Source organism: Cervus elaphus, chromosome 13, assembly GCF_910594005.1.
Source record: "Cervus elaphus chromosome 13, mCerEla1.1, whole genome shotgun sequence".
In the NCBI taxonomy this organism is placed as follows: Eukaryota; Metazoa; Chordata; class Mammalia; order Artiodactyla; family Cervidae; genus Cervus; species Cervus elaphus.
The window spans coordinates 63106441-63130322 of record NC_057827.1 but is presented as its reverse complement, the minus strand read 5'-3'; the positions used below and the strand labels follow the sequence as shown (position 1 = coordinate 63130322).

Here is a 23882-nt window from a genome sequence, read left to right as displayed (position 1 = left end):
AATCCCCATTTTGCTTAAGTCTGTATAAGTTTGTTAATAACTGAAGGAGTGAGGACAATCAATCAGGCCAGCGAAATGATCAGCCAGTCAAGTGACCAACGACTGTTTTGTAGCCGACGCTTTACTAGACACTCTGAGGGCTGGAACTTCAACAGGAATAAAGTGAAAGCCCTGCTCCTTGAGGCGATGGCAACCAAGTGGAGGAGGTGAGTGAGATTCACAAGAAAGGGACAGAAACCCTCCGGTTCCTGCCCTCGAGGACCTCTGCGTCCACTGAGGGAGAGCGAATTAAACAGATAAATGACCTCTGATGCAAGAAGTGTGATAAATGCTTAAGTACGTCCTTGTTATAAATAAAGCATTCCATTGAGTCTAACATGCGCCTTTTTCCTTCCCCATTTTGACATCTCTGAAATTGGAACGTGTCCTGTCATCACTGGCTTATCACAATGTGCTCAGCCAGGAAGCATCCGCCGTGCTGTGCTCCTTGGACCCTGGGTCACCTTGGGGTCACCTTGAGCACACATCATCTTTATACTGACTTAGGTACTACGCATGTTGGTCTAATTGCCTTTTAGGATGTCTTTTCAAAGATTATAGTGTGATTCAGCTCTTGGATGAAAAGGCAGTTCACAGGCACAGCGCCATGGAGACAAAGCAGCAGATGGAAATCTGATGTCAGCAGACAAATCGATGATATCAGCCTTATAAAAAAGTGTGTGCTCAGTCACTCAGTCGTGTCTGAGTCTCTGCAACCCCACCAACTATAGCCCAACTCCACGGACTGTAGCCTGCCAGGCTCCTCTGTCCATGGGATTTCCCAGGCAAGAATACTGGAGTCGGTTGCCATTTCCTCCTCCAGGGGATCTTCTCTAGCCAGGGATCGAACCTGCGTCTCCTGGGTCTCCTGCATTGGCAGGTAGATTCTTTACCACTGCACCACCCCAGGGATCAAACCCCTGGGGGTGTGGAGTGTGGAGTCTTAGCCACTAGACCATCAGGGAAGCCTCTGAACTGAGTTTGAAGAAGTTTGGGGAATACTAGAACCACTGTATTTTGCTTATATTTTCCCTTTAAATGTATGCACGGGAATATACACGACAAAAATATAGGTATAGGTAAGTCTAAAAGAGTACGCTTTTAATACATTTAAAATAAAAAGTGATAAGGTTTGTTATAGTTGAACAGGCAGCATTTTCCTCTTCTTTCTCAGGGGCTTGTAAAACAACGTGGCCCCTTGGAGTGGAGTGGCTTGGAGCCCATGAATTCTCAGTTCAGTCGCTCAGTCGTGTTCGACTGTTTGCAACTCCAGGCTAACATGCAGCACGCCAGGCTTCCCCGTCCATGAACACTGCAGAGGGCTTATTAAGGGGCAGAGTTTCGGAGTGTAAGCACATTGAAAACTGTAGAAAGCTCTCTCCACTTGCAAACGACAAGGTACGGAGGCCGAAATGCTGCATAAAAGAAAAGCTAGCGCACTACTTACCGGGTCCAGGGGTTTGGACCTCGCCCAGGTCATCACTGTGGAGACCAAAATAAACACCTTCCGCTTTTCAAAATGGCTGCTTTCTTCATTTAGGGCTGTGGGGCCAAAATGCAGAGTGGTTACTTGGATGCATCCAGAACATGTTAAAATGCTGTGCACTTTTCATCACCAGCCGGACTTGAATTGACTCCTCTTTCAAGAAGCGACTTTACACCAGGGGCACCCCCTCTGATGCCTCACTGCCCCACCTAGTCTCTGCTCCTGGCCACCTCCCTCCAGCCATCCGACTTCCTCACAATCCAGCTCACAATCCAGCCCCTTTCTATTTCCTGGCCTGCAGCGGTGTGCTTCCATCTTTAGGAGGGCTCGTGATACTAGTAATTATAGCTGACATGGTGGTGTTTTAGTAGCTTAGTTGTTGTCCTACTCTTTGCGACCCCCATGGACTGTAACCCGCCAGGTTCCTTTGTCCATGGGATTCTCCAGGCAAGAATACTGGAGTGGGTTGCCATTTCCTCCTCCAGGGGATCGTTCTGACCCAGGGATGGAACACACGTCTCCTGCATTGCAGGCAGATTCTTTACCGACTGAGCCACCAGGGCATGAATGGGAACAGTTCATGGGCTTTAGTGAATAATTCCTGGTGGCTCAGATGGTAAGGAACCCACCTTCAAAGCAGGAGAACGGGTTCGATCCGTGGGTTGGGAAGATCCCCTGGCAGGCTACAGTCCCTGGGCTTGCAAAGAATCAGACACGACTGAGCAACTAACACACACATACACTGAATTCTTACCATCAGGAGGTAGATGCTAACAGCTGTTTTTATAGATAAGGGAAGGGAAGCACACTTCCCATTTGCTCAGATTCATGGAATGAAGTCGTGGGGCAGAGTCCAGTCCTAGAAGCCTGGTTGTCTGGCCTGTGGTCCCCACTCTGTCTCTCCTCTGGCTTCATGGAGAATGGACTGGGAGGCCTGAATCAGAAGGCAAGGCCTCTCTGTATTTTTTAAATCTTTAAAAAAAATTGAAGTATAGCTAACTTTCAGTGTTACGCTAGCTTCAGGTGTATAGCAAAGTGATTCAGTTGTATCTATCTATACCTACATGGCTTCCCTGGTGACTCAGCGGTAAAGAATCCACCTGCCAGTGCAGGAGATGCAGGAAACCCAGGTTTGATCCCTTGGTCTGGAAGATCCCTGGAGAAGGAAATGGCAACCCACTCTAGTAGTCTTGGTTGGGAAATCCCATGGACAGAAGAGCCTGGCGGGCTACTGTCCATGGGGTTGCAAAGAGCTGGACACTCTTAGCAACTAAAAGTAAAACAAAATCTGTATCTATACATTCTTTCTTTCAGAATCTTTTCCATTACAGGTTATTACAAGCCCGTGACTGTGGAGACCGTGGAGACTGTCACAGGACCTGGGCGATACAGCAGACCTTTGTTGTTCACCTAGTTTATATAGAACAGTGTGTGCGTGTTAGCCCTGAACTCTTAAGTTATCTACCCCCAACCAATCCACAACCGTAAGTTTCTTTTCTGTGTCTGTGAGTCTGTTTCTATTTTGTAAATAAATTCATTTACATTTTTTAGGCTTATAAAAAAGCCTATGTCATGTAAGTGATATAGTCTTTCTCTAACTCACTTCACGTATTAAGAGATTCTCTAGGTCCATCCATATTGCTGTAAATAGCGTTATTTCGATTTTTTTTTTTAATGGACCAAGCCCTCTCATGATTTCACATAAAGCAGTACTATTTAGCTTAAGTCCTTGTGGAAGGAAGTAATTTTCCTTTCTCCCCAACTGCCCCTGGCTGGGGTAGAGCAGCCCATGAGTGGTGGCGGGGGGCTGGTGGGTGGAGGGTTTTGGTAACACCCTGATGCTGGATTATGAACAATATGTAGACACTGGAATTTAGAATAGTGGTGGACTGGACACATGAGTATTTGGTGTCCAAAAGGTTTGTTATTTTCCACGAGGGCTCTCCACACATTTAAGCATAGGAGTGGAGTGGAACTCACTGTTGTCTCCAACTGTTTGCAATCCATGGACTGTAGCCCACCAGGCTTCTCTGTCCATGGGATTTTCCAAGCAAGAATACCAGAGTGGGTTGCCATTTCCTCCTCCAGTGGATCTTCCCAAACCCGGGACCAAACCCAAGTCTTCTGAGTCTCCTGAACTGGCATGCGGATTCTTTACTGCTCAGCCACCAAAGAGCTTCCCATGAAAAGTATTGTGGTATCAAAGTTTGAGGACCTGAGGCAGGAGATAGATGGGCCCCCGGGGCAAAGAGTTGGGAAATTGTTCTCTGTGATCCGATGTTGTTGTTCAGTTGCTGTCATGTCCTACTCTTTGCAACCCCATGAACTGCAGCATGCCAGGCCTCCCTGTCCTTCACTATCTCTCTGGGTTTGCTCAAACTCACATCCATTGAGTCAGTGATGCCATCCAAACATCTCATCCTCTGTCACCCCCTTCTCCTCCTGCCTTCAATCTTTCCCAGCATCAGGGTCTTTTTCCAATGAATTGACTCTTTGCATCAGATGGCCAAAGTATTGGAGCTTCAGCATCAGTCCTTCCAATGAATATTCAGGGTTGATTTTCCAGTAATCATGTATGGATGTGAGAGCTCAACTATAAAGACAGTTGAGCACTGAAGAATTGATGCTTTTGAACCGTGGTGTTGGAGAAGACTCTTGAGAGTCCCTTGAACTGCAAGAAGATTCAACCAGTCCATCCTAAAGGAAATCAGCCCTGAATATTCATTGGAAGAATGGATACTGAAAGTGAAACTCCAATACCTTGGCCACCTGATGCAAAGAGCTGACTCATTTGAAAAGACCCTGATGGTGGGAAAGATTGAAGGCAGGATGAAAAGGGGATGACAGAGAATGAGGTGTTTGGATGGCATCACCGACTCAATGGACATGAGTTGGAGTACACTCCGGGAATTGGTGATGGACAGGGAGACCTGGTGTGCTGCAGTCCATGGGGTCGTAGAGTCAGACACGACTGAGCAACTGAACTGATTTCCTTTAGGACTGACTTGGTTTGATCACCTCGCTGTCCAAGTGACTCTAGATAAGAGACCACCTATATTTCTCATTCTTGAAGTCAGGAGACCTCCCTGAGTATGCATGCACAGAAAGGCTCCTTGGAGGTCAGAAAGGGAGGGGGCACCACCCCATAGTAAGTGATGCTCACTACCCATAGGCCTCTTCAGTGGATTCCATCTTGGCTGAGAGACATGCACGCACATGTGGGAGGATCCTGAGATACACCGAATATGGACTCTGCACCAGGCAAATCAAAATGATTCACCAAAAGAAACCCAGGAAAAAGGCCCCATACCCAACGGCACTCAGACTCCCTCTCTGAGTCTACTCGTGTCTATCCACACTTACTTGTACTCTTTTCCTCCAAGTAAACATTTTACTTGTTTCACTACTCTCCGCCTTCATGGGAATTCATTTCTGCAAAGCCACGGGGCCAGGGTCTTATCACTGACCCCTGGTCTGGTGGTTAGGACTAGATGCTCTCATCGCCTCGACTGACCTCAATCTCTGGCCGGGAACTGAAACCCTGCTCCAAGCCACTGCAGGCTGAGGCCACCCGAGATTAAACCTACCATGTTCCCGTGATGATTAGTGAGGGGATCCTACAAGGTGCTGAGGCTCATCTGTTATAGCAGGAAGTCAGTAGTTAATGTCTAAAATTCATAATCAAAGGACATCAGTGTAGGCATTTTGTGTGTGTGTGGACTAAAAGCAACAAGTGGGTTAAATGAGCTTCCTTTGAGGGAGTAAGGATGGAATGGGAAAGAAATGCAGGAAATTGTTTTTTTTTCTTCTAAATCCTCCTGTGGTTTTTAAATTTTTGAAATATGCCCAGGTTTTATTTCAGAAGAGAATTAAAATTTAAGGAAAACTCTGAATATATATTACATAGAAAAAAATCAATTTCCAAAGACCAGCACAAAATGAGAACTCAATAAACATTAGGTCTGATTATTATTTTAGGTGGTGCAATTATCTTAGAAAGTGCAATTATACATCATCTGGAAATATTTGCAAAGGGACAAAATGTGGGGAGTAGGCAATTATAAAGCTCTGTTCTGAAATATGACACATTGCTCATGTTTTTGATTTGTATCTGAATGAAACTTAGGCCCACAGTGATAAATGAGAAATCAAACATTCTAAGCTCCTGAGGACTTCCACACATCCAGAGAGAGTACTTTCCCATCATTATTTCTCTGAATATGGTACAGATATTCCTGAAGCTTCATTCCATTTCTTTGAACATAAGCCAAAATACAGTTTTTCTATTCTTCTTATTCAGGGTTTGGCAAAGTACTTATTATGTTGTTTTTGTAAATAAAGTTTTGTTGAATGGAACTTCCCTAGTGGTCCAGTGGATAAGACTCCGTGCTTCCAAAGCAGGAGGCTTGGGTTCGATCTTAGGTCGGGGAACTAGATCCCCCAAGCTGCAACTAAGACCTGGAACAGCCAAATAAATAAATATATTTTTAAGTTTTATTGGAACCCGGTTCATTCATTTACATTTTGTCTATGGTTGCATTTGTGCTACAATGGCAGAGAAGTTGGCTTGAAAAGCCAAAAATCTGGCCTTTTACAGAAAAAATCTGCTGACTCCTGGACTAATCTGCCAAAAATGAAGATATTGAAGTGTAAGTGATAGTCTTCAGTTGTGTCCACCTCTTTGTGACCCACGGACTATAGCCCTCCAGGCTCCTCTGTCCATGGAATTCTCCAGGCAGGAATACTGGAGAGGGTAGCCATTCCTTCCTCCAGGGATCTTCCCAACCAAGGGATAGAACCTGGGTCTCCTGCGTTGCAGGAAGATTCTTTACAGTCTGAGCCAACAGGGAAGCACCTAACATAAAAGTAAAAAATACTGCAAAGTAAGGTGCTTGTGTCTTTTTGGCTGTCCTCCTGGTCTAGAATGACAATTCAAATAAGCTCAGTTGCTCTGGGTTTAATAAGGATATGAATTACAAAGCACCCAATTGCTAAACATCACCTGTTCCTTAGAGTTTATTGCCTTTTTCAAAGCATTTAAAACACATTCAACCCCACCTCCTTGAGCAGTGTCCATAGAATGAATAAAGGTTGAATTTTGAACATTAAGCTTTCATTTCTTTAAATGATTAAAATTATTCTATTCTTTGAACACATAGACCAGTGGAATAGGCTAGACAGCCCAGAAATAAACCCACGCACTTAAGGTCAATCTGCGACAAAGGAGGCAAGGATACCCAATGGAGAAAAAGACAGTCTCTTCCATAAGTGACGCTGGGAAAACTGGACAGTTACATGTAAAAGAATGAACTCAGAACATTCCCTAACATCATATGCAAAAATAAACTCAAAATGGATTAAAGACCTAACTGTAATCCTGGAAACCATAAAACTCCTAGAGTAAAACATAGGCAGAACACTTTTTGATATAAAGTATAGCAATATTTTTTTTTGATCTGTCTCCTAAAGCAAAGGAAATAAAAAGAAAAACAAATGGGACCTAATTAAATTTAAAAGCTTTTGCACAGCCACTAACAAAATGAAAAGGCAATGTACTACTGGGGAGAAACTATTTGCAAATGGGTCAAAACAATAAGGGATTAATATCCAGCATATATAAACAGCTCATTCAACTCAACATCAAAAAAACAAACAGCACAATTTTTAAAATGGGCAGAAGTGGATAGATATTTTTCCAAAGAGGAAATGCAAATACCCGACAAACACATGAATAGATGCTCAACATCGCTAATCATGAAGGAAATGCAAATCAAAACCACAATAAGATATCACCTCACATCTGTTAGAATTGCTGTTATCAAAAAGACAACAAATAACAAATTCTGGTGAGGATGTGGAGAAAAGGGAACCCTTGTACACTATTGCCAAGAATGTACACTGGTGTAGCTGCTGTGGAAAACAATATGGAAGTTTCGCAAAAAACTAAAAATAGAACTATCATATGACCCAGCAGTTCCACTCTTGGGTCTATATCTGAAAAAACAAAAGCACTAATTAAAAAAGATACATGTACCCCATGTTCACAGCAGCATTATTTACAATAGCCAAGATATGGAAGCAATCTAAGGCCCTTCAACAGATGAAGGGATAAAAAAGAATTCATATAAATAGATATATATTTGTGTGTGTGTACATTGGAATACTACTCAACTATAAAAAAAGAATGACATTTTGCCATTTGTAACAACATGGATAGATTTACTATGCTGAGTAAAATAAGTCAGACAGAGCAGGACAAATACTGTCTAATATCACTTATATGTGGAATCTAAAAAATACACAAACTAGGGAATATAACAAAAAAGAAGGAGACTCACAGAACTAGAGAAACAACTAGTGGTTACCAGTAGGGAAAGGGAAAGGGGGAGGAGCTAGATAAGGGTAGGGAATTAAAAGGTACAAATTATTATGTATAATCAAGGCTATGGTCTTCCCAGTAGTCATGTACGGTTGTGAGAGCTGGACCATGAAGAAGGCAGAGCGCCAAAGCATTGATGCCTTTGAACTCTGGTGCTGGAGAAGATTCCTGAAAGCCTTAGTCAGCAAGGAGATCAAACGAGTCCATCTTAAGGGAAATCAATCCTGAATTCTCATTGGAAGGACTGATGCTGAATCTGAAGCTCCAGTACTTTCGTCATCTGATGCGAACAGCTGACTCATTGGAAAAGTCCTTGATGCAGGGAAAGATTGAGGGCAGAAGGAGAAAAGGTGAGATGGCTGGATGACATCACTGATGTAATGGACATAAACTTGGGCAAACTTCAGGAGATGGTGAGGGACAGGGAGGCCTGGCCTGCTGCAGTCCATAGGGTCAACAAAAAGTCAGACACGACTGAGCAACTAAACAATAACAACATTAGGATAAAATAAGCTATAAGGATATATTGTGCAACACAGGAAATACAGTCAACGTTTTATAATCAGTAGAGTATAGCCTTCAAAAATTGTGACTTATAATATTGTACACTTTTATAATATTGTACATCAATTTTGGCTTCCCTGGTGGCTCAGACAATTAAGAATCCTGCAATGCAGGAGACCTGGGTTCGATCCCTGAGTTGGGAAGATCTGGAAAAGGAATGGCAACCCATTCTAATATTCCTGCCTGGAAAATCTTGTGGACAGAGGAGTTTGTCAGGCTATAGTCCATGGGGTCACAAGAGTTTGAACACAACTTAGTGACTAAACCACCACATCAACTATACTTCAATTTTAAAAATTCTCTCCTTCAGGAGTACCTGTCCCTAAATTAATTTAGCAAGGAAGCCATTAGACTGAGGTGGCCCTAGCACCTTAGCAGCCTAGATGAGCAAACCCCAACCTAAACAAACTAATCACAAATAGTCAATAGACTCTCCCAAATAAGGGAAATGCTTAAGCTGCAGCCAATCAAATAACTGCATGCTTCTGGCTTTTCTCTTCCCTGGTGACTTAGATGGTAAAGAATCGGCCTGCAATGTGGGAGACCCAAGTTTGAACCCTGGATCAGTTAGATCCCCTGGAGAAGGGAATGGCTACCCACTCCAGTATTTCTTGCCTGGAAAATTCCATGGATAGAGGAGTCTGGCAGGCCACAGTCTATGGGGTCACAAAGAGTCGGGCATGACTGAGTGACTAATACTTAAGCTGTAGCCAATCAAATAATTGCATTGCCTCTGGGTTTTCTCAGTCTTGGCCCTAGCTCCTGTTAGTGGGGCTCCTAACCACTTCCAGTTTGGTGCTGCCCAACATGAATCAAATTTTTTTTTTTTTTGGTCTGCCTAGCTGCGGGGATCTTAGTTTCCCAACAAGGATTTGAACCTGGGGCCCTTCGCCATGAAAGCACACAGTCCTAACCGCTGGACCTCCAGGGAGTTCCCAGTATGAATTGATTCTTGCTCACATACACACTTAAATATTTTCATATGTCTCTGTGTATGTTGTAACATTATCCATAGGCATATCCACTAGTTTGATCTCACTTCCTGTTTTAGGTAAATTTCAGATCAGTTCTTCCATGGTTCTAATTTGCCTAGTGTTCCTGGGATGGCTCTTAGGTAAGGTATATGGCATGAAAGTCCCGCCCCTGGAGATCAAGGGTACATCTCACTGACCAGAGACTGCCCAGATGGCTTCCTCCGCTTGCTGGGGGTTCTCAGTGATGTTATAAATGATAACATCACATTCCAGCAGGCGCAAGAGAAGATCTTCTTGAGAGATGCCCTGAAAAAGAAAGTTGACAGTAATTTGTTGCAAGAAGCAATGTCACCTTAATATTTAGATGGGAGTGACAATTTCCAGATGAGACATGCTGCCTGGATAGTCCCACAGGAAAAAAAAATCACAGAAGGATTTTTTTTTTTTTTTGATTTTTTTAACTTAAAATGAAATTTTGGCTCTCTTCTGTGTGTAGTTTTCAAATAACAAAGTTTATGAAAATAGCCAGGAACAGATGAACAAGAAAATTACATAAAGATCTTAGGTACTATTTCTGCCTACTGTTTAAACCCTGATTCAGGAGGGAAGAATTAGAGCATGCTGGAAGAAAATGTGTGAGGCATTTAAAAGGAACTCAATCTTTGAACAAGTTTCTTTGAGCCGTTATAGATCATGAATGACTCAGAAGTGCTGATAAGTGATTAATGTGGATTATTTCAGAATCCTCAGGATGCAACAAATCTGGTCTCAAAATGTAAGGTAACTTATCACAGTTGACAGCTGGGAGTATTTAAAGATACAGAATTAAAAAAATGTTTTGCTTATTTTTGGCTGTGCCGGGTCTTCATTGCTCCATGGGTTTTTCTCCAGTTGTGGAGAGTGGGGGCTAATCTCTAGCGGCCATGCACGGATTTTAGGGAGCATGTGCTTCAGCAGTTGTGATGGATGGGCTTAGTTGCTCCATGGCATGTGGGATCTTCCCAGAAAGTGAAAGTGAAGTCGCTCAGTTATGTCCGACTCTTTGCAATCCCATGGACTGCAGCCCACCAAGGTGCTCTGTCCATGGGATTTTCCAGGCAAGGGTACTGGAGTGGGTTGCCAATTCCTTTTCCAGGAGATCTTCCCGACCCAGGAATCGAACCTGGGTCTCCTGCATTGCAGGCAGACGCTTTACCCTCTGAGCTACCAGGGAAGCCCAGGCCAGGGATCAAACCCGTGTCTCCTGCATTAACAGGTAGATTCTTTAACCGCTGAGCTACCTGGGAAGCCCCGCAATAGAGAAAATTTTAATGTTTAAAAACACCAAGTTCTTATATGATGTGAAAGTAACTTTGATGATCTTTGTGTTTAACCAGTTATTCCTTGCTGCGTGGTGCCAGCACATTTTGGTAGTACCATACCGTGGGTGGGTATCAACCATAAAAGGACCAGGATTTACACCGGTTGCTATTCCTCCTGTCTCAGGGATCAGATATTCCCCCATAGATCCTTGATTGGTTGCATGAGAGCAGGACACTTCAGATCAAACTTGATCTCTTTACCACAACTTCTTTTGGAGAATCACAAGAGGGGACATGCCTTTCATCAGAGGTTGTGCGTGTGTGTGTTCAGTTGCTAAGTTGTGTCTGACTCTTTTCGATCCCCTGGACTGCAGCAAAGCCAGGCTTCCCTGTCCTTCACTGCCTCCAGGAGTTTGCTCAGATTCATGCCCCTTGAGTTGGTGATGCCATCTAACCATCTCATACTCTGCTGCACTCACCCCCCATACCCCGCCCCACCACCGCCCCGTCTACTTTTGCCCTCAATCTTTCCCAGCATCAGGGGCTTTTCCAATGATTCAGCTCTTCTCATCAGGTGGCCAAAGTACGGGAGCTTCAGCTTCAGCATCAGTTCTTCTAATAAATATTCAGGGTTGATTTCCTTTAGGATTGACTGGTTTGATCTTCTTGCAGTCCAACAAACTCTCAAGAGTCTTCTCCAGCACAACAGTATGAAAGCATCAATTCCTCACGTTCAACTTTCTTTGTGGTCTCTCATATCCATACATGACTACTAGAAAAACCATAGCTCTGACTAGATGGACCTTTGTTGGCAAAGTGATGTCTTTGCTTTTTAATACACTGCCTAGGTTTGTCACATTCTTGTTAAATTCAACAGCAACATCCTAGCTTCTGGTGTTTCCCTGGCAATATTTGGTGTTCCTTGGCTTATCAAAACATTACCCATATCTTTACCTTCATCTTTACACGAAATGCTCCCTATATCTCTGTCCAAATTTCCCCTTTTTATAAGGACGCCGAGCATACTGGATTAGAGACCCACCCAAATGAGCTCCTTCTAACTCGATTTCTTCTGTAAAGACCCTATGTTCAAATAAGGTCTCATCCGGAGGTCCTGGGGGGTTAGGACTTCACCTATTTTGGACACAATTCAGTCCCTAATATCATCCATTCGATTTCTTTTCTGGACTGAATGTGCAAGAGAGAAGATACTCTGAAAATCCTGATTCAAACATGGAATTTTGGAACTCCCTGGCTGGCCAGTGGTTAGCACTTTGCACTTTCAGTGCTGAGGGCCTGGGTTCAATCCCTGGTCAGGGAACTAAGATCCCACAAGATGCACATTACAGTAAAAATAAAAAAATTAAACAAACAAACATGGATTTTCACCTTGTCAGCAGCAGAGTACACCACAGTCCTGGTACACCTGGGACTTACCTATAGTCAGCAAGGACACAATGAGAAAGATTGGGGGATGGGAAGAAATTGAAGCCATGCGTTCCTGACACAGTGTGTTCTAGATCTCTTTCAAGAGAAAGAAGGTGAAGCATCTATGAGTCCATGAAAGCATGTGAGATGTGTCCAGAAGAAAACATATACACCTGGTAAATCATAGTTGGACCGATTTAAGTTGAAACAGGCACATTTTCAAAAGAATGGTCCTCCTATCAGATATTGTGCATTCATTTGTTCCCCCAATAAATAATTGTGAGCACTGATTTTGACCCTAAGGAGAAAGGCAAAAAATGATTGACATATGACTGTTGGTAATACAGAGTATTGTGTGTGGGTGTGTTGTTGGCAAAATTTTAGTAAATAACTATGGTCTAATGTGGACAAGGATGCAACTAAGCACATGAAGCTTCTGTACAAAGTAGGAAAAGGTAAGCTGCTCTTGGACAAATTATATGGTGCCCACTTTGGGACACACTGCAGCCAGAAGAACACATCACGTTTCAGCCCCTAGTTGCGTCCACAGCTGAATGTCCTTGTGCAGTGTGCAACCTGTGCATTCTTTCATGGCAGCCCCCAGTGTAGAAAGGGCTATCATCGAGGTACATTTGAGCTTTGACGGACCAGGCGAGTATGTGATTATGACTCATAGGGATTGACATTTGAGCTGGACTGACAGGGTGAATACAAGCTCACTCAGCATAGCCTAGGAAGTTCACAGACTAGCAGGCCATTTGCTGAGTTAGGAAGAAGCTCCTTTCACAACCTGGGCTAGCCTGCTATCTTCTATTCTCCACTCTCTCTCTCTCACCTTTTACGCCATACTTGCTTCTTCCCTTGGCTCCCTAGAATCTAAGCTCTAGCTATACTGATGCTTTCCGTTTCGAAGCTCACCATACCCTCACCCAGGTGTCCCCTTCACGTGTCAATTCCTTGTCCCCTTACCTGCTTGGTAAGTTCTACTCAGCCCTGGAGGCTCAGCCTCAGTCCCAGCATTTCCAGCAGCCCCCAAACTCCAAAAAGGAGGGCCAACTGTGTTGGCTCTCCAGATCAGAGGAGCTGGGGGATGGGTCTTGATCTGTGCAATGGGGAGAAGTTTGGAGCTCACCTGTCTGGCTCTCTAGATAAGACTGAAAACTCAAACTGACCTTTTCAGGGTGCTCTGGACACGGTTGTGCGCATACCTCTGTCATCAAGTCCCCATCCTGCCCTGGAGCTGCTAGTTTAGATCGAAGAGTCCCTGCTAGTCTGTGAGCCCTGCAGTCATCTTCGGGCCTTTAAAGTACTCCAGGGACTTCCCTGGCAGTGCAGGGGTTAAGACGCTGAGCTACCAAGGCAGCGGGTGCAGGTTCCATCCCTGGTCAGAGAACTAAGATCCCACTTGCAGTGTAGCAAGGCCAAAAAAAAAAAAAAAAAAAAAAGGGCTCAATACTAATTCACTGAATCAAATTCAGGTGTAAATAGAGATCAGAGATGGGGATCTGAACCAATGCAATTAGCCAGGAGAATGGAAAGCGGACATTCTTTAGAGAGCTATTCAAGAGATAGGTTGAGGCCTCCCTTCCCTCAGCTGGGTTAAGGTTCTCGGTCTTTCCCGGGAAGCTAAGACCGCGTTAGAGTGAGACTGTCATTCCACCCTGCGGCTAGCACTGTGCCTGGCACCCCTGACTAGCGCTTGCCCTCACCACGGCCTAGGTCACAGAGCCCATCAGCATCTACTCGGCCCTCATCCTGCACAAGGATGAGGTGACGGTTGCAGAGGATGATAACAATGCCCTCACTAAAGCAGTCAGTGTAAATGTTGAGCCTTCTGGCCAGGCTTGTTCGCAAAGGCTTCCGCAAAAGTCAGCATCGGGAGCTTCATCTGCAAAGATGGGGCGAGGGGCGCGGGGACGGGCAGCAGGGGGCGGGGCTGGTAGATCGGCTTCAGCAGGACGTCCTGTCCCCCCCACTCTCACCACTGCTGCCCCCCCTGAAAAGCAGGAAGCAGAAGCAAAGAAAGAAGAATCTGAAGAGTCTGATGATCACGTGGGTTTTGGTCTTTTTGACTAAACCTCTTTGGTAACATGTTCAATAAAAAGCTGAGCTCTTAAAGATAAAGAGAGAGAGAGGAGAGCTGGGTTGAGGATCTCATGACCAAAAGGATATGAGAGGCAGTGCTGCCAACTAAAGGACGTCGTCAGCCATCCGGCTCTACAAGGATTAGGTCGTTAGCTATTGCGCTTGCAGACTTCCAACAGCCCCTGAACGGAAATCAGCAGGGAGGTCAGGAAGGAGGCATCCTGTGCCCTGGGAAAAACCGACAGAACGGGCCTTCAGAAAGGTAGGTATTTTCAGGAGAAATGTTTATGACCCCATTATCTTGCATGTTCTAATACCTAGAAAAGCACCAAAATCAGTAATGGAGACATCAGCTCCTCCTGACTAGCAGCCACATTTTACTGAGATGTGTTAATTGCACGTACTCCCCCTTCACTCAAATCACATACATATTGCTTTGACTGTGTGGATCACAACAAACTGGAAAATGTTTCAAGAGATGGGAATACCAGACCACCTGACCTGCCTCCTGAGAAACCTTGAGTGCAAGTCAAGAAGCAACAGTTACAGCCGGACATGGAACAATGGACTGGTTCAGAATTGGGAAAGGAATGTCAAGGCTGTATGTTGTCCACCCTGCTTATTTCACTTATATGCAGAGTTAAATAAGCTACCTTATATGCCACCTACGTCTTTGGAGCAGGTCCTCAGAGCTCTCTGAGAAGCTGTTTCACAGGCTATAGTCCTCAGTAAATCCCAAATAAAACTGAACTCACAGCTCTCACACTCTGAGGCGTTGTTTTTTTTTTTTTTTCTTTTTTTTTCCAGTTAATAGTAGGGAGGTAAAAGCCCACAGCAATACCAGGCTCGCAGCTGTGATGGGGGCAAGTGCATGATGAATGGTATAAAGGACACTCTTGGTTGTCTACAAACATCCATTCCCTCTTCCTCTTTCCCAACAGATCCCAAACTTTGTTCAACTACTCCCCTTCTCAGCCTGTGGGAAATTAACTTCATCCTCTAACTTCAAGTAGGGACCTTACTGATTCCGGATAAGAGATTGGTTCAGGAACAGGCAAGTGACTCAACTCCAGACAGTGAGTGTGGGGTACTGCTGGAAAGTTCATCCTCCTTTCTATAAGAACTTTGAAAGTTTTCTTCATCAGGGTGTGACTGTGTAGCTGTGCAGAACCCTGGAATGTTGCAGCCTTGCTGCCAACCTGAGGAATGAAGTCACCCTAGAGAAAGACAGAGCCCGGGAAAGGGCTGGAAAACGGCTACCATCCCTGGATCATGCCGGGCCTGAGGCAGGTTCTTCCCGGAGACCACCAGCCACATAAGCTAATGAATGTCCTTACTGAATAAGCCAGTTTAGATTGCCCTTTTCCCCACTATGACTTGCAACTCCAAATAGTCCAAACAGATACAGACAGCGAGACCCCTAATACAAAGCAGGGCAGAGTGGTTTTGTAGAGGAGTGTGAGAGACTTCCTTTTGGGTATGATGATGTAAAAATTGATGTTGATGATGTAAGTTGTAAAAGTTGATGTTGATGATGCCAATAAAGGTCCGCCTAGTCAAAGCTATGGGCTTCCCTTATAGCTCAGTCGGTAAAGAATCTGCCTGCAATGCAGGAGACCCTGGTTCGATTCCTGGGTCGGGGAGATCCCCTGAAGAAGGGATAAGCAACCCACTCCAGTATTCTTGGGCTTCCCCTGTGATTCAGCTGGTAAAGAATCTGCCTGCAATGCAGGAGACCTGGGTTCCATCCCTGGGTTGGGAAGATCCCCTGGAGAAGGGAAAGACTACCCACTCCAGTATTCAGGCCTGGAGAATTCTATGGACTGTACAGTCCATGGGGTTGCAAAGAAGTAGACACGACTGAGTGACTTTCACTTTCAGTCAAAGCTATGGTTTTTCCAGTAGTCATGTATGGATATGAGAATTGGACTGTAAAGAAAGCTGAGCACCGAAGAATTGATGCTTTTGAATTGTGGGGTTGGAGAAGACTGTCCAGAGTCCCTTGGACAGCAAGGAGATCCAACCAGTTTATCCTAAAGGAAATCAGTCCTGAATATTCATTGGAAGGACTGATGCTGAAGCTGAAACTCCAATACTTTGGCCACCTGATGTGAAGAACTGACTCATTTGAAAAGACCTTGATGCTGGGAAAGATTGAAGGTGGGAGGAGAAGGGGATGACAGAGGATGAGATGGCTGGATGGCATCACCGACTCAATGGACAAGAGTTTGAGTAAGCTCCCGGAGTTGGTGATGGACAGGAAAGCCTGGTGTGCTGCATTCCATGGGGTCACAAAGAGTCAGACATGACTGAGAGACTGAACTGAACTGATATAAAGGTGCTGCCGGACATCTGGGGGAGGGGCTATGAAGCAGTTGGATGTGTGCTCAGTCAGCAGGGCTGGGGAAGGCTCAGAAAGGCATTGTCTTGAAGCTGAAGCTATAGGACTGGATAAGAGTTAGGAAGAATGCCTGTTAGGAGAAGGGAGGGAGCTCTGGAAAGAGCTACATTTAAAGAGGAGGAGCGGATGCACGTGGGCAGGCAGCCAAGTGCTGCTTGAGGGAAGCGGGGAAGAGAGACAATGGCCAGGATACCTCCTGTGAAGGGGTGTGGGCTGGAGAGTGCAGGAGTGAGGCCTGGGAAGGTGCTGAGCCCTCTCCCAAGTTCAGTGGTGGCAGGGCCAGGGGCAGAGAAAGAGGCAGGAGGTGTGTGTGTGTGTTTCCCGGTGGGAAGATGTCAGCATATGTGGAGGTAGAAAGAAAGAAGCCAGTGCAAGCGAAGACAGAAGAGGGCTTCCCTGGTGGTCCAGGGCTTAAGAATCTGCTTTGTGATGCAAGGGACACCGGTTAGATCCCTGGCCAGGAAGAGCCCACATGCCTCGGGGCTTGTGTACTAAGTCCGTGCATCAAGACTACTGAGCCAGCACTCTAGAGCCCAAGAGTCTCAACTACTCAGCCTGCACACCTAGAGCCTGTGCTCTGCGACAAGAGAAGCCACTGCAATGAGAAGCCTGAGCAACTAGAGAGGAGCCCCCAACTCGTTGCAACTAGAGAAAGCCTGTGCTCAGCAAGGAAGACTCACCAGGGCCAAACAACAACAACAAAAAATCTTAAAAAAAAAAAAACAGAAAGAGCCAGAGAGGGTAAAAAGGGGTAAGTGGTGAAGTTCCCAAAGTTGGTGGGAGGGCACGCATTCATTCAGTTACGAGTACTTATTAAGGGCCAGTGCTGTCTGTCACCATTCATGGATACACACGAGAATAAATGGGGCGCTGCGTCCGCTTTCAAGGAACAGATAGTGACAGTGTAATCCACAATAGACACATAATAACAATGGGGTGTAAAAAGTGTAAAAGGATCGAGACAGGCAAAGAGCTCAGAATCTAAACTGGGAGTGGGGAATCATGAAGGGCTTCCTGGAGGAGACAACATTCTGTGTTAAAGCATGAGGATATATAGGTGTTAGGGGAAGCACACTGATTGAAACCGCCCACCCTGGCCAGGCACCATAGTAACCATTTGCATGAGTTGTTTTAGGACAGGAGATCCTGATAAGGAATAGGGAACTAATAAGCCACCACCAACCGGAAAAGTTTGGGAAAGGTCAAAAGGAGACACCGCGTGTCTGTCCACTTCCCAGAATCCCTCTCGCTAGCATCCATCTTGGCTGAGCAATGCGTGCGCCACCAGGAAAGACTCTGAATTAGAATGATTGGCCACAGACCACCCAGAAACTAATCCCATCACCATAAAACCCAGGACTGTGAGCCACTCGGCAGAGCAGTTCTCCTGGGTTCCCTTACCCTCCTGCTCTCCACCCGGATGCCCTTTCCCAATAAAATCTCTTGCTTTGTCAGCACATGTGTCTCCTCGGACAATTCATTTCCGAGTGTTAGACAAGAGCCCAGTTTCGGGCCCTGGAAGGGGTCCCCCTTCCTGCAACATAGGGAGGGAAGTGGGAAGGCTATTCCAGGGCTCAGAATGTGCAAAGCTGTCCCTTAGAATCTGGAGAATGGCAGGCAGGATGATGGGAGAGGCTAGCCTGGGAGGGCTGCCCTTCCTGGAGGTGTTTAAATGTCTCAGGATGAGGGTCGTATAGACTCTGTCTTGTGAAGGCTGCACTACTTTTCAATAAGACAGCAATGTAATGGTATGTTGCTCCCCAGTGGCTCATTACCAAAGGAGGTGTCTTTCACAAATAACACTCTCCATGGGCCAAAGTCATGTTAGGGTGAGGCAGGGCAGAATGCATTTTAAACACAGGGTAGAGAATTTTATGAGTCTGAAAGTTCAAGTGAGATCCACACCTTCTAACCTTCTAAGAATATCTCATTTATATCATTTAAGTTCTTTGCTGCTTTTTCTTGCGGGGGGGGGGGGGTTGGGGGCAGTGGGAAGGGGGTGCTCCCTGCAGCTTGCCAGCCCAGGGATGGAAGCTGTGCCTCCTGCAGAGGAAGCTCGGAGAGTCTTAACTACTGGACCGCCAGGAAGTCCCTGCAGGCAAACCTTTAAAGTGGGGAGATGCGAGGTGGTAGTCTCCATCACAGGGAGACCTGCTCCCACCTTTCCCACGGTCTCACGTTGGCAGGAGAGGGGGCTGAGAAGCAAACACATTGTCAGGGCATTTGAGCAGAGGGTGGTGCTTCCCTTTGTCCCCTCTCAGCAGCCCCCCTGGACTCACACAGTAGGTCTCCACAGCAAACTCGGGTCGGGGGACGTCCAGCTTGGAAAGTGTGCCCACGATCTGGAACGTGCCTTCCTTCAGTTTGGCCATGGAGGCTTCTGGCATCGCTGATTTAGTTTCATCATCCTCTTCCTCCTCCTCCGTAATTTCTTCAAGTGAAGCCCCGACAACACAGTTAGAAAGAAACTGCAACAGAGAGAAATTCCCTGAATACTAAAAACAGCTCAGAATGAAACCAGTATGAATGATGATTCTAAAAGCTGACCTTTATTGAAGGCTTGATAGTGGTTCCACTTGTGCAAAGCTAGAGCTTTTGACACTGGTATCTCACTGAAATGGTTTAATTCCCACAAGAATACAGTGAAATGGGTACTATATTATGATTCCCCATTTTATAGGCAAGGAACTCTGGCTCAGAGAGCTTTAAGAGCTCATTAAGGACATATTTAAAATTTTTTAAAAAATTTATTTGACTGGGTTAGGATCTTCAGTTGCAGCATGCAGGATCTAGCTCCCTGACCAAGGATAAAATCCAGGGAACCTGCATTGGGAGCACGGAGTCTTAACCACTGGACCACCAGGAAAGTCCCTCATTAAGGATATTATCCCGCACTAGCAAATGGTAGAGCTGGGCTAAATTCACCGTGATGATTCTGTCTAACAGAAATGGAGACATGTGATGCGATCTGATTAGGGAACTCAAATTTGCTAGTAGCCACATTAATAAAAAGTAAAACAACAGGTGAATGTAGGTAATGGTTAAATTTTAAAAGAATTTAGGTATGTTTTAACCCAAGGTATCCAAAATATTATCAGTTTAACATATCAATATTACATTACTGAGATGTTATATATCTTTATTTTGAGATATTATCTTTATTTGAGATATCTTCATTACTGAGATATTCTATATTCTTTATTTCCCACAGTAAGTGTTTGAAATTTGATGTATATTTTACTCTTATAGCACAGGTCCATTTAGACCAGACACGTGTAAACATTCAACAGCCACTTGTGGTCAGTGGCTATGAATAATGAAAAAGAAGGAGGTTGGCAAAGTTTCTTTTTTTGTGTTTACAAAAGTTATCTTTGTGAGTGGTTTATGCAATGTAGAATTAATTTAAATTTATATATTAAACATATAATTCTTAGGTTAAACATATGTAAATAATCATGATGATATCACTTCTTGGGGGTAAAAACATTACAAAACCAAATAAACAAAGTCCTTCCCCACTTATGTTGATTAAAAAAAACAAAAACAGTCCAAGTGAGTAGGCAAGATATCAGGTTCAATCTCGTATTGGAATATATTTTTCTGAAATATGACATATATATTCCTGTTTACCTCTCAAACATACATCTTCAATTTTATTATCCCATTTCACAGACAAGGAGACTGAGGCCCAGCAGTAAGCAATTTGCCCAAGATTGCATAGGGAGGGAGGGGTGATGCCAGATCTTCTGATATAATATTCAAAGCTGCACAGTTGTCACATGGCCCCTTTCCAGACTGGAGAAGGGGCTGGGGTGCATTGCCCAACTGAGGTCAGGAGACATGGTTTCCATGCTTTTTTCTTTTTTTCTTTTTTTTCACGTCAGACAGGTAATGTGCCGATGTCGTAACAAGGTTTGGAGGGAGGCACATGTCACGCAGCAGCATGAACACCCAATCATCATGCTCATGAACTACAAAAGGATCATCCATGCTTTTTTCAAATGCTTTATATTTCTACTCCCACGTTGCTTAGTGCAGACAATGCAATTACTTGTAATTTGAGAAAGTCAAGTCCTGGTTTGTTTAGGAATAACCAGAAAATTCTGTTATTGATCAGCTTTTGAAAAAAATCTCTACAAACTAAAAGTTTTATTATAAAAATATGTTGTTGTAAAAAATAATCAGTGATCAAAATGGGGTACAGTAAAAGGTTAAATTCTCTTCCCTCCCTCCCTCTCTCCTAATTTCGATCATGTCACCTCTCTTTTTAAGTACTCCAGTGGCTATCATTGTGTTTAGAACACAAACTAAATTCCTGACAAAAGCCCCACAGGATCTTAGTCTTTATGCTTGACTTTGCTTCACTGGGGCTTCCCTGGGGCTCAGCTGGTAAAGAATCTGCCTGCAATGCAGGAGACCTGGGTTCCATCCCGGGGTTGGGAAGATCCCCTGGAGAAGGGAAAGGCTACCCACTCCAGTATTCAGGCCTGGAGAATTTCATGGACTGTATAGTCCATGGGGTCGCAAAGAGTCAGACACGACTGAGCGACTTTCACTTGCTTCCTTGAGCTTCACCGAGACTCAGTGGTAAAGGATCTGCCTGCAATGCAGGAGACACAGGAGACCCTGGTTTGATCCTTGGGATGGGAAGATCCCCTGGAAGAGGAAATGGCAACCCACTCTAGTATTCTTGCCTGAAAAACCCCATGGATAGGGGAGCCTGACAGGTATAGGCCAAAGGGTCACAGAAGAGTTGGACGTGACTAAGCACACACACTTTGTGAATTTACACAATACTGATGAAGTGCTGACTTTGTGTGAGGCACTGTTTAGTTGCTGAGCAGGGCCACATTCTGACTTTCCTCCATAAAATATATTATTAATAAAAATGATACTTTATGACTGTATTTCTATAACGACACACAATCTTTGTTGCTAAATTTGCTTCCTTCCAATTTTTTTTTTTTTTGCTTCCTTCCAAATTTAAGAGAAATTAAAACATTTTTATGGGCCCCAAAGTCCCATGGGTCCCGGACACAGTGACTGCTGTCCTCTGGGGCCCCTGATTCACTGCACCCTCGCCACTCTGTCCTCTACAACCTTTGCTGTGCCCTCTGGGAGCTAGTTCCTCGGGCTGGACCTTCATTCTGTACATGTCAGATTAAATGTCACCCCTCAAGAGTATCCTTCATGCAACTATTTAAAGCAGCCACCCTCTCTACCCCCTAAGTCCACATCTTCTATTCTCTTTCCTGCAGAGTACTTAGTAGGGATTGAAATATCTTGTTTATGTTAAAAATTATTTATTATCTATCTCCTTCCAGAGAGGCAGGAGCCTCAAGGGCAAAGACTTTGTTGGGTCTTATTAACTATGAATGCCATTTAGTAGGAGGTCATGAATAAATGAATCTCATCCTCCAGAGGTGATAATGGTTAAATGTCCTGTGTATCCTTTGAGATGTTTTCTGTATGTAGATTATCTGTCTATCTATCATCTATCTATTTATCTTCTTTGGGCTTCCTAGGTAGCACAGTGGTAAAGATTGTGCCTGCCAATTGCTGGAGACCGGGGTCTGATCCCTGAGTTGGGAAGATCCACTCCAATAGGAAATGGCAACCCACTCCAGTATTCTTGCCTGGGAAATTCCACAGACAGAGGAAGCTGGCAGGCCACAGTCCATGGAGAGTTGGCCACGACTGAGCACGTGCACACACACACACATACACATCTTCTCTATATTTGTATCTGTCTTTTTGAAAGACACAAATAATTTCATACTACCGGCTTCTCTGGTGACTCAGTGGTAAAGCATCGCCCTCCAATGCAGGAGAGATAGGTTCCATCCCTGGATTGGGAAGATTCCCTGTGGAAGGAAATGGCAACCCACTCCAGTATTCCTGCCTGGGAAATCCCATGGACAGCGGAGCCTGGCGGGCTATACAGTCCATGGGGTCGCAAAGAATTGGACATGACTTAGCAACTGAACAACAAACACAACCCCTATCTTTTTGACATTTTGTTACTGCATTTAGTTTTGAACTTTATCCCTCACGTTCCTGCTTGAGACTCCTCGGCGGGAGTGGAAAGAGAACCTGGTTAGAAGCCGGAGACCTGAGCCCCCAGCTTGCTAAGTAGTCTAAGTAAGCCCGCAACTCCTTCCGAGCTTCAGTTTCCGCTCCTAAACAAGGGAGAAACCCGGATTGGACCGGCGATCTCCAAAACCCTGGTCTTCCAGGTCGGGCGCTGGTCTAGCCTGGGGGCGGACTGGGGAGCCGGGGCACTGCCTGTGTCCCGGACGATGGAGGGTCTCTTAAGGGAGACCCTGATAAAGTCCGCGGCGCAGGTGCAACAGGGTTCTGGGGCCTGGACTGAGGGAGCTGGGGGCTGGGGTTCTGCTTTGACCCACCGCCGCTCACCTTCCCGATGTTTCTGCTGCTGTATGAGTCCAGAAGGTTTATAAACACCCTCTGGATCCGGATAGCTTTCTCCGCAGGGGCAGCACCTTCCTCTTCTTCAGCCATGGTGGGAGCCTCGCTGGTTGCTAAGGAGAAAGCGTCCCTTTGGTTGCCAAGGAGGTGGGTGTGACCGCGGCCCTAGGACCGCGGAGCCCAGGCGGCCCTTCGGGGGCGGGGCCTAGGGCGCAGGGCGGGGCGTTCCCGGGGTGGGGCGTTCCCGGGGCGGGGGCGGGGCCTCCGGTTTCCCGCGCCCTGTGGGTTTTCCCCGCCTAGGGCGCAGGGCTGGCCCGCCGCGTCCCTGCCCGAGTGCTTCCAACTGGGGCCCCACTCTGCTCTGCTTCTCGCTGGTGCCCTCGGGCAGGGCGTGCCCTCTATTCCCTTTCCTCTCTATCATTCGGAAACTCCGGAAACACGTCCCAGTGTCCCCCCGACCCGGAGCACTAAAGATATTGATGGATCTGATGAGAAGGTAAAAAGCCCGTAGCCTAGGCCTTCCCCGAAATGTTGAAGTGAATTAACATGCCCGTTGTAGGATGGTCTGATCCGGAGGGTTTGACTTAATCCTCTACTGCAAAGGAGGGCTGTTGCCATGGAGTTTCAGGGTCAGGACTCAGGATCCACAGCGAGGGTGCTCCCCACCGCTCTTGCAGTGGTGGTAGTCCACTGGGCTTTACAGGTTTAGCAGTTCCGGGGCTGCGGAGGGGTGCGGGGCGGGGGGCGGGTAGCTGGAGGCCATTTGTGCTGGGATTCACCCTCTTTTTCACAAAGG

General features: G+C 45.5%; 1 protein-coding gene and 1 non-coding gene across 2 annotated transcripts in view; both read right to left on the bottom strand.

Moving 5' to 3' along the window:
* The window catches only part of AK7 (adenylate kinase 7), a 62575-nt gene extending 39394 nt beyond the window's left edge, over positions 1-23181 (bottom strand). The window contains exons 1-4 of the mRNA XM_043922569.1: positions 23075-23181; positions 18937-19125; positions 9640-9748; positions 1487-1581 (exon numbers count right to left, since the gene is read on the bottom strand). Coding sequence (XP_043778504.1) covers positions 1487-1581; positions 9640-9748; positions 18937-19125; positions 23075-23179 — 498 coding nt within the window. The 5' untranslated portion in view covers positions 23180-23181. The remainder of the gene's footprint in view (positions 1-1486; positions 1582-9639; positions 9749-18936; positions 19126-23074) is intronic.
* On the bottom strand, positions 20536-20640 carry LOC122707271. Its single transcript, XR_006344784.1, has one exon. It is a non-coding gene; the product is annotated as a small nucleolar RNA U13 (small nucleolar RNA).
* Positions 23182-23882: the final 701 nt, after the last annotated feature.